Below are 13,120 nucleotides of genomic sequence, written 5' to 3'. Positions count from 1 at the left end.
ATGCCTCCTCTCAGTCTGAGCTCTCCAAAAAAAAAAAAAAAAATCACAAACAGCAAACAGGTTGTAGCTGTGAAGTGAAAAACATCCCTCAACACGCGATTGCATTATGTCTCCCAAAACACAAGAGACACATCTCGCCCTCTGTGTCTGCGTTCATAAATAATAAATAACCCGGCAGGTTTGTACAGGGCTGCACACAGACTGACGCTCACGAGTTTTGACACAGTTTAACAAAAAAGTTGCTGCGTTTCTTTCCCCAGAAGGGTTGGTTTATTCTCTCTGAAGTGTTCATGTGTGTCAAACACCGACATTTTTTCAGGTTACCAGAGTTTTACCAGTTCTCTGGAGAAAACTGGCATGCAGGTTTTAATATTTCAATACAAATAATAAAAACATTTAATAACTAATCATTTACAAATAAGTAATTCATGAATTTAACACTACTCATATGTAAAAATGTTAAAATTTGATTTCATCACAGCACAAATACACCAACCGTTTGGTTGTTTCAGAAAAGTTTTTGTGGAACCTGTTCTTACACAAACTGTGTGCATGTGTGTGTGTGTGTGTGTGTTGTAGAGGTGTAGCAAAGGCCTGGTCCTGGGCCCACTATGGTCAGGGTTCAGGCCCAATTCTGCTGGATGCTGTAAAGTGCACCGGGAATGAGCTGTTCCTGGATCAGTGCCCCCACGGTGACTGGGAGCAGCACAACTGTGACCACATGGAGGATGCTGGGGTCTCCTGCAGCCCTTATACAGGTCACACACACACACACACACACACACACACACACACACACACACACACACAGCTCCTGTAAGCAGCGGTGACCCCGGCACTGCTATTTATATCTCCAGAGCATCAATAAATCATGACTCTGTGAAGCAGCAGCTTCCTGTTTGAGACAAACGGGTTTATGAGGGGAAACAAGTCGACTCATGTAACTAAACTATGATCAATAATTGATCAGAAAAAGTTAAATGAGAGTTGTATCATTAAAGTGTATTTACAGAGTTTTGGCTTTGTTTCAGATGGGGTGGTGCGGCTGGTTGGAGGAGACAGTCCCTGGGAGGGCCGGGTGGAGGTGCTCCACAACGGAGACTGGGGGACGGTGTGTGATGACCACTGGTCCCAGCAGCATGCAGAGGTGGTCTGCAGACAGCTGGGCTACAGGTACAAACACTAGATGAAAATCAGATTTAATAACATAGTTATCAACACACATAAGGGACTTCCATTATATGCTTTTAATTTAAAGGGCATTCATTGAGTTAGCTATTTGACAATAATTCATTTCACATATTTAAAAACAACATTTTTAAACCTTTTAAAACTCTTTTTTTTTTAAGTTTCAGGCTTAAGCTGAAAAAAAAATCCTAAAGTGTTTACAAATGATCTGGCACTAAATAGGATTAACCCATTTAAAATACTTTCTCTTTTATGGAGTTTGTTTCCTGATATTTTATTTTATTCAGTGAAGTTGTCCATCCACACATCCACATCATCCCTCTGTGATCCTCTTCCCTCATTCTTGGAGCATCTTATTGCCAGGAAAAACCTGCTGATTACTTCCTGTTCAGGATGGACCTGCTAGACAGAAGAAAAGTGAATCACGTACACACAATTCCTGCAGACTGATTGACAGCGGACTCGAGAACTCATTAAATCTGGACGTCACATCCCACAACAGACGTGGCTTGTTTTTGCCTCCGTTTTTACCAGATAAATCAAAGTAAAAATAAAGGATAATGATAAAATTAACCTTTTGGTTCATCTTTTATTGAGTACATAGTATACTATACAATAGACTGCATTTGTTTAAAAAAGGAAGACCCAACGAAGATCCAGATGATACAAACCAGACAAACCAACAATAAACTCACCATTGAATATTTGAGTTTCAAAGTTTTATTTTGTTAAGGATGATCAGAAATATTGGGTTTTTACATTCTGCACATTTGGGGCATATATACTCACTGCTGTAAAAAAAACAAAGCTGAACAAAAAATGAGTGGAGATCAAAACTAGAGTCAAAGGCTGGTATAAGAGAAGGTCCTTAAGAGTCCTTAAGAGTTCTTTATGATCCAAATAATGTAGAAAAGAAAACAGCAATTATGATATTGAATATATTTTGCAGTTTTAAACTAAGATTTCTATGAAAAATGGAGGAGAACAGTTATTACACAAACCAATCTCGCCATCAGTGATGATGATGAACAGGAGGAAAATGACATTGAGGAAGATTGTCAAATATAAAATATTCTTAAATATTAAAATCTCTGATCAACTATGGATTCTTTCGGTCTTTCGGTGACTGAAAGAACGAGATCGCGGATACAAGCAGCCGAAATGAGTTTTCTTTGAAGAGTGGCTGGGATCTCCTTTAGAGATAGGGTGAGAAGCTCGGTCATTCGGGAGGGGCTCAGAGTAGACCCGCTGCTCCTCCTCATCAAGAGGAGCCAGTTGAGGTGGCTCGGGCATCCGATCAGGATGCCTCCTTGACGCCTCCCTGGTGAGGCTTTCCGGCCACATCCAACAAGTAGGAGACCTAAAGTCATGGTCTGTGTCTCTTTGTGTTCCTCATGTGTCCCCTGGTCTTCAGCCCTCCAGATATTCCCTCTCAGGTCCTGTGTTCCTTCAATCTCCCCCAGTCACCCCTCTGCAGTTTTTATAGGTTCAGCTTCTCATTTTATTAGTCTCTTTAGAATGTTTTTTCCACAGGTTTTTGTAGTTTCCCTTCCCCTTAGAGTATTAGTTTATTTAGCTGCTCATCTTGTCTTTAGGTTTTTTTTACTCTTACTCTTAGGTTATGTTAGTTTCCTCCCTGATTAGTTAATTGGTCTCACCTGGTTCTCTCTCCATACACCTGCAGCCCATTTGCCTCCCATCATGCCCCAGTGTATATAAGCCCTGTCTTGTCTCAGTGTCTTGTCGGTCCATTGCTTGTGTGTCAGCGTTGTTTTGTGCTCCAGGTGAGCTTTCGTATCTTGTCTCCATGTTTGGTGCTCTAAGTGAGCTTTTGTTACCTCGCCTCTAGGTTTTGTGCTCTGCGTGAGCTTTCATTCTCCTGGTACTCAGGATTTTGTTTTTGGCTTCCTGCCATTTTGGATTTTGGTTCATCTCCTTAATAAAAAGGGTTTTACTTTTAAACGCTCCTGCTTCATGTCATCTGGGGTATCTGCATCTTGGGTCCTAACAACCTCCTTGTTCTCAACGTGACACCTAAAGGTAGACCCAGGACATGGAGGGACTATGTCTCTCACCTGGCCAGGGAACGCCTTGGGATTCCCCTGGGGGAGCTGGCCCAAGTAGCTGGGGAGAGGGAAGTCTGGGCCTCTCGCCTTAGGCTACTGCCCCCGCGACCCGACTCCGGATGAGCGGATGAAAATGGATGGATGGATGGATGGATGGATGGATGGATGGATGGATGGATGGATCAACTATAGATTATTCTTTTTATTGTTCAATAACTTTTCAAAAATATTCCACAGTAATCTGTTTTTATAAAATATACTATATTGTTTAATAATTGTGATATATTCTGTATTTCTGAACAGTGATATGATGTTCTAAAATTAGCTAGATTATTCTAAAGTGTCTTATAAGTTAGCTATACAGTTGAAAAATAATGTTTAACCTGTTCATGTTATTTTATGTTGAGGTTTCTTTTACCAGAACAGGGTCAACGTCCATATTTGATCATTTTAGAAAAATGTAACAACAGAAATACACTTTGGTTAATAACACCCTGTGGTTGAAAAAAAAAATTAAACTACTTCAATGCGTGCCCTATAAAGGGTTAATCTTTTTTTTTCTTTCAGAGGTCATGCTGAGGTCGTAGCAGACAGGACGTTTGGTGAGGGCGTTGGTCTGATCCTCCTGGATGATGTCCACTGTGAGGGGTCGGAGACGTCCCTGCTGGACTGTAGACATGGCATCTGGGGACGGACTGACTGCTCCCACAGTGAGGACGTGGGTGTTCGCTGCAGAGGGAGATCCAGCCAGGAGACCAATGAAGTGCCGGTCATTGCTCCTTCCACAGGTAAACCATGACAGGGTCAACTGAAGTCAGGCTGATGGAGGCAGCAGTTTGAAGGTTGTTAAAACTCACTAACATTTACTGGTGTTGGACAATTTAACCAAGATCAAAACTATTAGTCCTTTTTTTTTCACAAGAAGCAACAGGATTTTTGTTATATTCAGATTTATTCAGAACATTTTGTCCTTCCACCTAAATATGGAACATGATAGTTTTCTAATGAGAATGCTGGTGTTTGACAGTCTGGACATACAGTCAGATCCATAAATATTGGGACATCGACACAATGCTAACATGTTTGGCTCTATACACCACCACAATGGATATCAAATGAAACGAACAAGATGTGTTTTAACTGCAGACTGTCAGCTTGTATTTGAGGGTATTTACATCCAAATCAGGTGAACGATGTTGGAATTACAACAGTTTGCATATGTGCCTCCCACTTGTTAAGGGACCAAAAATAATGGGACAATTAGCTTCTCAGCTGTTCCATGGCCAGGTATGTGTTATTCCCTCATTATCCTAATTACAATGAGCAGATAAAAGGTCCAGAGTTCATTTCAAGTGTGCTATTTGCATTTGGAATCTGTTGCTGTCAACTGTCAAGATGAGATCCAAAGAGCTGTCACTATCAGTGAGGCAAGCATCATTAGGCTGAAAAAACAAAAGAAACCTATCAGAGAGATAGCAAAAACATTAGGCATGGCCAAAACAACAGCTTGGAACATTCTCAAAAAGAAGGAACGCACCGGTGAGCTCAGCAACACCAAAAGACCCGGAAGACCACAGAAAAAACTGTGGTGGATGACCGAAGAATCCTTTCCCTGGTGAAGAAAACACCCTTCACAACAGTTGGCCAGATCAAGAACACTCCAGGAGGTAGGTGTATCTGTGTCAAAGTCAACAACCAAGAGAAGACTCCACCAGTGTGAATACAGAGGGTTCGCCACAAGATGTAAACCATTGGTGAGCCCCAATAACAGGAAGGCCAGATTAGAGTTTGCCAAATAACATCTAAATAAGCCTTCACAGTTCTGGAACAACATCCTACGGACAGATGAGACCAAGATCAACTTGTACTAGAGTGATGGGAAGAGAAGAGCATGGAGGCAGAAAGGAACTTCTCATGATCCTAAACATACCACCTCATCAGTGAAGCACGGTGGTGCTGGAAGTGTCATGGTGTGGGCATGTACAGCTGCCAGTGGAACTGGTTCTCTTGTATTTATTGATGATGTGACTGCTGACAAAAGCAGCATGATGGATTATGAAGTGTTTTGGGCAATAGAATCTGCTCAAATTCAGCCAAACACCTCAGAACTCATTGGACGGCGCTTCACAGTGCAGATGGACAATGACCCAAAGCATACTGCAAAAGCAACCAAAGAGTTTTTGAAGGGAAAGAAATGGACTGTTTTGCAATGGCCAAGTCAATCACCTGACCTGAATCTGATTGAGCATGCATTTCACTTGCTGAAGACAAAACTGAAGGGAAAATGCCCCAGGAACAAGCAGTAACTGAAGACTGTTGCAGTAGAGGCCTGGCAGAGCATCACCAGGGATGAAACCCAATGTCTGGTGATGTCTGTGTTCCAGACATCAGGCTGTGTTTGACTGCAAGGATTTGCAACCAAGTATTGAAATGTATAAGTTTGATTTATGGTTCTTATTATGTCCCATTACTTTTGGTCCCTTAACAAGTGGGAGGCGCATATACAAACTGTTGTAATTCCTACATCGTTCACCTGATTTGGATGTAAATACCCTCAAATACAAGCTGGCAGTCTGCAGTTAAAGCACATCTTGTTCGTTTCATTTTGATATCCATTGTGGTGGTGTGTAGAGCCAAACATGTTAGCATTGTGTCGATGTCCCAATATTTATGGACCTGACTGTATTCTCAACAACAGAAAATAAAGCTTTGCTCGCCATATCTGGTCTTTGGGGGGTCCTGCTCTGCCCGTCTACACGATCTGGTGATTAGAATAGGAACAAAGATGCACCGGATGACATTTATAACACATAACATCACTTTAGACTGGGCTTTGTGGAGGCACAGGCATGAATATGAATGAGAGTTTTCTTCCTGCCAGGCCCCCTGGTGCGTTTGGTGGGTGGCAGCAGCAGGAAGGAAGGTCGAGTCGAGGTGTATCTCCATGGAGACTGGGGAAGTATTTGTGATTCTGGCTGGAACGACCTGAACGCCGCCGTGGTGTGCAGACAGCTCGGACATAGGTTTTTGTTTCTGTCTGTCTAAAACTGTTTTGTTTTAAAACTGTACAAAAGGATAACATATTCTGGCTTTTCCTCAGTGGTGGAGCGGTGGCAGCTGGAGGGTTTGGTCAGGGGAAAGGACCCATCCACCTGGACCAGGTGAGGTGCACAGGGAAGGAGGAGTTTTTGGGAGAATGCCCCTCACTGGGTCAGAACATCCAGGGCTGCAGACGCAGAAAGGATGCAGGGGTGAAGTGCGACGTCGCACCTCGAGGGGCATCGAAGAAGACCAAGCCTCAGGAGCTGAGCTGTGGGCTGAGGAAGCTAGTAGAGGAAGAGGGGAAGGAGAGGAGCCAAAGAGAGGAGAACATGCTCAGGTACTGCAGGACCATCCATCTTCTGAACCCGCTTATCCACACAGGGTCACGGGGGGCTGGTGCCTATCTCCAGCAGTCTCTGGGCAAATAGGTGGGGTACACCCTAGACAGGTTGCCAGTCCACTGCAGGACAACACAGGACACACACACACACACACACACACACACACACACACACACACACACACACATACTTAAGGACAACAGAGAGAACAATCAACCTGACAGTCATGTTTTTGAACTGTGGGAGGAAGCCAAAGTACCCGCAGAGAATCCACACGTGCACAGGGAGAACATGCAAACTCCTAGCAGAGAGACTCCAGGCCGGGATGTGATCCCAGGACCTTCTTGCTGCAAGGCAAAAGCACCAACTATTGCACCACTGTGCTGCCCACTGCAGAACCACTTACTGTAAATATCCTCATATTCGTTCTCAAACCGTGGGGAAGGAGCTCTCTCTAGTGGTCCTAAATGGAAACTTTAATCATGCATGAAATAAAAAGGTGCTTCAGACCAGATATGCTAATAATTAAAAACAGTAGTTTTGCTTTTATGTCATTAATTTGGAGCAAAAACAGTCATAATAAAAATCCAGCATGTACATTTAATAATATTATTACTTAGGGTAAAAGTAAATGTATTTATCTGATTACCTTCACCAGCATTATATATATATATATATATATATATATATATATATATATATATATATATGTATATGTATATATCCCTTATATGTCCTTAGTGCATTTTTTGTGCAGTCAGGTGTGTTTTTGTGAATAATTTTGGCTATGCAAATGCAGTTTATCTAGTATATTGAGACGTTGTGTGTTTTGGGGGAAATTACGAAAAACAATTGCTGTACTCCATTCAATATAACAGTTAAATAATTTTGTAACATTAATGGAGTTGGTGCATTTTTAGCACCACTGACTTCCATGTAAATAAGTTTTTCTAATGAGTCTAAATATTAGCATTATTATTATTATTATTATTCTGTCTGGGTTCCCAGGCCAGTTGCAGATTCAATTTTGAGTTTTTAATGTTTCCCACTAGACTGCACATTTTCCCTATGTATATACCGGGGCAACAATTAATGCTGCATTCAAAATATTAAATAAATCAATAAAATTGATGAAAATATTTTTATGCCCATTGATGACACTCAAATGAGAAAATTTGCCCACAAAACAAATAATCTGGATATAACACACAAGAAATGTTTACATTTTTTTCCTTTGTTCACATTTCTGGTTATGATCATACACTTGGACAATAAAGGGCAAAATAAAAGGGTTAAACCTCTATATAAAATATTTTATTATATTTTGTGAGTACTGAAGCCAAGGACATAATTCATGTAAAAAATAGGGAGTTATGAAATATTATATGAGGAAATATTGTGTCTGCATTTTTTGTGCACTAAGGTTAAAATTGGGACTTTTTTATTTTTATTTTTAGAAAATATGAAATTACAGAAAAACTATAAAGTAAGCAAAAATAAATTGTATGCCTATTTGTGACACTCCAAAGCTGTGATAGTTTAACCCCAAAACAGGTCATCTGAACGTAAAACATAAAAAAATAGTAATTTAAATTTTTTTAATGTTTTTTCACATCTCTGGTATTGATCATAAACCTGGCAATAAAGGAGTTAAATCTCAGAAACACATGCATTTTTATTATATTTTGTTAGGGCTGAAGCCTAGGATGACATTCATGTAAAAAAATTGGGACATATGAAATATTATATATATATATATATATATATATATAGAGAGAGAGAGAGAGAGAGAGAGAGAGAGAGAGAGAGAGAGAGAGAGAGAGAGAGAGAGAGAGAGAGAGAGAGAGAGAGAGAGAGAGAGAGAGAGAGAGAGAGAGAGAGAGAGAGAGAGAGAGAGAGAGAGAGAGAGAGAGAGAGAGAGAGAGAGAGAGAGAGAGAGAGAGAGAGAGAGAGAGAGAGAGAGAGAGAGAGAGAGAGAGAGATCACCTTTATATTAAGCTCTATAATTTATAGTTTATGCCTTGTTTGATGTCATTCTTCTCAGCCAAACATCACCTATGTGAATTTAGATGCATTTCTTCATTTTTTCATATTGTATTACCACACTGAATTTGAAGGTAAACAAAACATTTTAAATCTGAGTAGAAAAAAATGACATATTTATTGCAGTGAAAACCCCAAATATTTGTAATGAATGCTTTTCAGCTCTCAGAATAGAACTATAGGGTGGGAGTAAAATCAAAAAAGGTCAAATGTTGCAAACAATTGTTAAATGCAAGGTTTTTTGCATAAAAATGCAAGGCATGTCTCAAGTGTTTTTCATGTAAAATTGGTAGAGTTCCACACTTTCTGTCTACCTCTGCTACTTCCAGAAATGTCCACCAGAAGACAGGTTCAGGTTTAGCAAGCCATTAACTTATACACATATATTTACAAAGAAGTTGTCATGACCAAACGCCATAGTTTATGTGTACCAAGCCTCAAAATCACACACAGCAGAACAGCAGAGGCTTTACAAGTCCAGTGGGTGTCCTTCCTGACTTTGTCCACCTGGAGGCAGCATCGAGCACACTCCCTGAAGCAGAAAGCTTTCCCTGCCTGCACCTGGCAACTATTAACATCTGATTTTGTGATGTGGTTCATAACTCAGCCTATAGGATGAGCTTGGTCTTGTTTTTCTTGCTGACTCCCGAGTCCTAACTTATGGTGAAGGGCAGCGAGAGCCATCGGGGCCAACAGAGAGCTCTGTTTGTAGGATTTCATCCTGCATCTGCCACAGATTGAATGCGCAAAAGCACCTTTACTCTTATTTAGTTTTAAGCCCCCTTTGTTTTTAAAAAGCTGTAATCGTGACGCTAAGTGGTTTCCTGGTTGCATAATAACAGGAGTAATGCGACCAGTGCGCTATCACGCGTCAGCTCGTGGATTAACTCCAGAGGGTTAAAAACACATAGTTTTTGTATTCTCTGGCAGGACCACTTGGCCATGGCAGGTGTCGGTGTGGCTCCAGTCTCAGGAGGTGGTCGGTGGCCCCCTCTGCAGCGGGACTTTGATCAGCCCTTGCTGGGTGCTGACGTCTGCATCCTGTCTCACCAGGTAAACGCTGAACTTAATTGTAATTCACTTTCTGTTAGCAGGAGGCTGATTCACTGGAACAAGTCAGCATGTCTACCTGAACTTACAGGTTTGGCAGCGATCCGTCCAGGTACGTGGTTCGAGTCGGAGCGTCTGAGCAGAGTCTCACCCCAGAGAGGGTGGTGGTTCACAAGAAGTTCAAGGGTCAGAGTGGAGGTCATGATTTAGCAATGCTAAAGCTGCCCAGCACCAAGGGTCACTGCCTGACCTTTGCACCCAAGACTAATGCAGCATGTCTTCCTGCTGCTGAGGCTGCAGCAAGAGAAACAACTCCATCATCGTGTGTTGTCATGGTTACTACAAGCTGGTCAGGTCCAGGTTTGTGTTTTTTTTATCTCGGCTTTTTCATGATAAACAGCATTCATGTCTTTTTTAACAGATTTACACATTTACACGTATAAGAGCCTGACTGTATTATTTTACTGTGAACTATTGAATCATTGGTTCTAAATATTGAACCCAAGAGTTGGATGAAGTATATTAGCTGGTTTAGACAGTTTGGTAAATCATAAAAAGCATATTATCTATCGATCACCTGTTGTATTGCTGGTAGGCTGTGCCTGTGATCCATCATTCCAGGAACAGCTGCAGTGATCAGCTTTACTGTTGAAATGATCCTTTAACTTGTTTCTCTTCATTTTTTCTGCCTCTGTCTTACATAAAGACCCATTTCACGCCAAATCCATCAGAAAGCATCAATACTTTTCTGCACATTTGAGTCAAACAGCTGCAGAAGCATAATTTAGTTTAGTTTAACACAGCTATGAGGATGCAGTGCAGTCTAAAATATTAAATCATAAAATCTAATACCAAATGTTTAATATTGAGTGTGAAGCCCTTTGTTCTTGGCCTTTTAAGTTATAAATAACCACCTGATGCACATTTTTCACACCACTAAGGGGAAACTTATAATATTAATTTACTACAAATAAACTAATCAGTGAGGTATTGTAGAAACTGTCTCTTTCACTTGCGGTGGTTGCAGAGCACTGATCTAAATGATCTCATCAGTCTAACTTTGGCGCCACCGTGTGGCTGATATTTAAAGTTTAGGATCAAATATGACAGTCTGCTAAAAATATGATCATTACATCTGTCAAGACATCATTTGAGGAGACTGAGCTGAAATGTTTTCATGGCTCTAGGGTGAATTATGGCTGATGTGTCACCTTTTAACCCCTCCCAGATTCTGTTGTGGCCTCCTGGGTCCCTCTGATGTCGTCATGGCAATGCAAGAAGCGCTATGGCAACAGCTTCTCCAGTCATGGCACACTATGTGCTGGCAGCCCTCCAGACACCAGCCTCCTCCATAGTGACGGTTGCCAGGGCAACTCGGGAGGCGGACTGGTGTGCCAGGAGGAAGAGAGCCGATGGGTCCTCGCAGGGCTTGTTGCCGGGGGTTACGGCTGCTCCGACCCATCCTCTCCAGCTCTGTACACCCGAGTCAGCCGCTTCAGGAGCTGGATCGATGAAGTCATGGACTTACACGGGCGTCCTGAGGAGACGCACACTCTCACAACGCCACAAACTGACCTGACACATGCCGACAGTGACCTTTCACACATATACGACAGGAAAGATGAGCCTTCCCACACACATGGCAAGCTCAAACACACACATGCACACCCTAACCAGCAGCCTCATGTTAAAAGCACACACACGTTCCACACAGAGGATGTGGATAAAAAACAACAAATGGTCTGATTGGGGCTGTGCTGCTGGTTACCACTTGTGCCATGTGACCACCAGAGGAGGAGATTCTCCAACTTAAAGTTTCATTCAAACCTGAATAAGATGTGTTGAAAGTATTTTTCATTGTCAATTTGTTTATGTGAGGCGGAGCAGAGACTGGTGGCTTATTTAGGTCAAGCCTGACCAGTTAATCAGCATGCTATCCAGGACCTTTTACCGATAAAGAACTGAAAAATCAGCACAGCATGATTTAAAGGACAGTAGAGTTCAGAAAAAAAATCCAAGGGGCATTTCAAAGATGGTCACACATGAATCTATGCTAATACCATCCATTCTGTGTCCTCTGTTTGACCTATTAGGAATCTAACCAACAAAATGTGTGATATTTGTGCAGGATGTGCGTCATCTCTGCCCCTCTCCTGATGTAGATTAACTCCTGCAGCAGGAGAGGCTTGTCTTCAAATTAGCGCTTTATAAAACGTGTGTTTATTTTTCAACAGGGCTTATCTTATCAGGGTGTTGTCTTATACCTTAGCTGGTGAAGAGGCTGTAGGGAGCTCAGCTCTTTAACTCAGGACCATACCACAGATTCTGCATGTTTTATCACATTTAATTAGTTTGCTTTTGGCTGAATGGTGCAAATTTTACATGGAAATTACTAAAAATTAGGTCAAGCATTCAGGGTGTGTTCATTGTAAAGAGTGGCAGAAGTGACAAAGGGAGTGATTTTTGAGTTTGCTCACATTTACAAGCACTTTTCGTTTGAACTGAGGTTTGTCTTCAAAAATAAAGAAAAGGCCCAGCTACATTTAGTCTGACCTTTAGGAAAGAAGGTGAATCAACTCAGAATAACAAAAACACAAGGAAGTGAGGGATAGGAAACAGGGTTTGTATAAAACACATGGAGCCCAGTTCTGATGTAGTCTGGGCGAAACTCAGAATAAAGGAAAAACAACATTTTATTCCTGTAATTCTCTAAACTAAACGAATTAAACAGCGGCTCTACCTCACACCGCCTCCTATTATAAGCTGCATTATCATTTCATCAGTTCTCTACAGTGTATGTAAATTAGCTGTAAAGTCCCTCTAGTGTTCAACACGAAGCACTCGGCCAGTCTGAATTCCCCCTTTTGTGAGGCCGTCGCTGCAGGCCTCGCCTGGAGCGTTGACGGCTGACGTTTTGTGAGAAACAAAAAACAGATTTTTACATGATGGCTTTAAATGTGGAGTGCAGCTTGTCAGAAATGCATGCACAGTTCAACCCATTTAATCTGCATAAGGAAGCAGAAACACAACTCAGTTTGGCAAGTGGTTAAATGTTCTGAAACATGCAAAAACGTTGGTATGGTCCTTTGAATGTGTTCAGAAGCTATTGAAGCCATTTAAAGCCGACTGCCGGGTCATATTTATGTTCTTTTGTACTGCTTTAGATAGAAACCGTAGATAGATGCTCAGATAGTTAGCTTTGTAGATAATAAATAGCCTCCCTGATGAAGTGGTGTGAGCAGAGATGTTGAACCAGCCAGAAGATGGCGCTGTTTCTCTTTCTAACAGGGCTCCCTATTAAAGTCCCTGGTGAGTTTGTTTTTCTAAGGTTGTTCTACGTGTTTTGGACCTGTGATGTTCTGTGAGTCCTTGTGTCGTGAAGCATCTTGT

At 41.6% G+C, this 13,120-nt stretch overlaps 1 protein-coding gene across 1 annotated transcript in view; it reads left to right on the top strand.

The window, feature by feature from the left end:
- si:ch73-127m5.1 (neurotrypsin) overlaps positions 1–11,610 on the top strand; it is a 35,796-nt gene extending 24,186 nt beyond the window's left edge. The window contains exons 7-14 of the mRNA XM_015962885.3: positions 580–758; positions 1,032–1,173; positions 3,822–4,042; positions 6,136–6,277; positions 6,355–6,633; positions 9,611–9,733; positions 9,822–10,090; positions 10,959–11,610. Of these exons, the coding sequence (XP_015818371.3) occupies positions 580–758; positions 1,032–1,173; positions 3,822–4,042; positions 6,136–6,277; positions 6,355–6,633; positions 9,611–9,733; positions 9,822–10,090; positions 10,959–11,476 (1,873 nt within the window). The 3' untranslated portion in view covers positions 11,477–11,610. The remainder of the gene's footprint in view (positions 1–579; positions 759–1,031; positions 1,174–3,821; positions 4,043–6,135; positions 6,278–6,354; positions 6,634–9,610; positions 9,734–9,821; positions 10,091–10,958) is intronic.
- Positions 11,611–13,120: the final 1,510 nt, after the last annotated feature.

Source organism: Nothobranchius furzeri, chromosome 16 (assembly GCF_043380555.1).
Source record: "Nothobranchius furzeri strain GRZ-AD chromosome 16, NfurGRZ-RIMD1, whole genome shotgun sequence".
Taxonomy (NCBI): Eukaryota; Metazoa; Chordata; class Actinopteri; order Cyprinodontiformes; family Nothobranchiidae; genus Nothobranchius; species Nothobranchius furzeri.
This window is presented reverse-complemented; position numbering and strand designations above follow the sequence as displayed.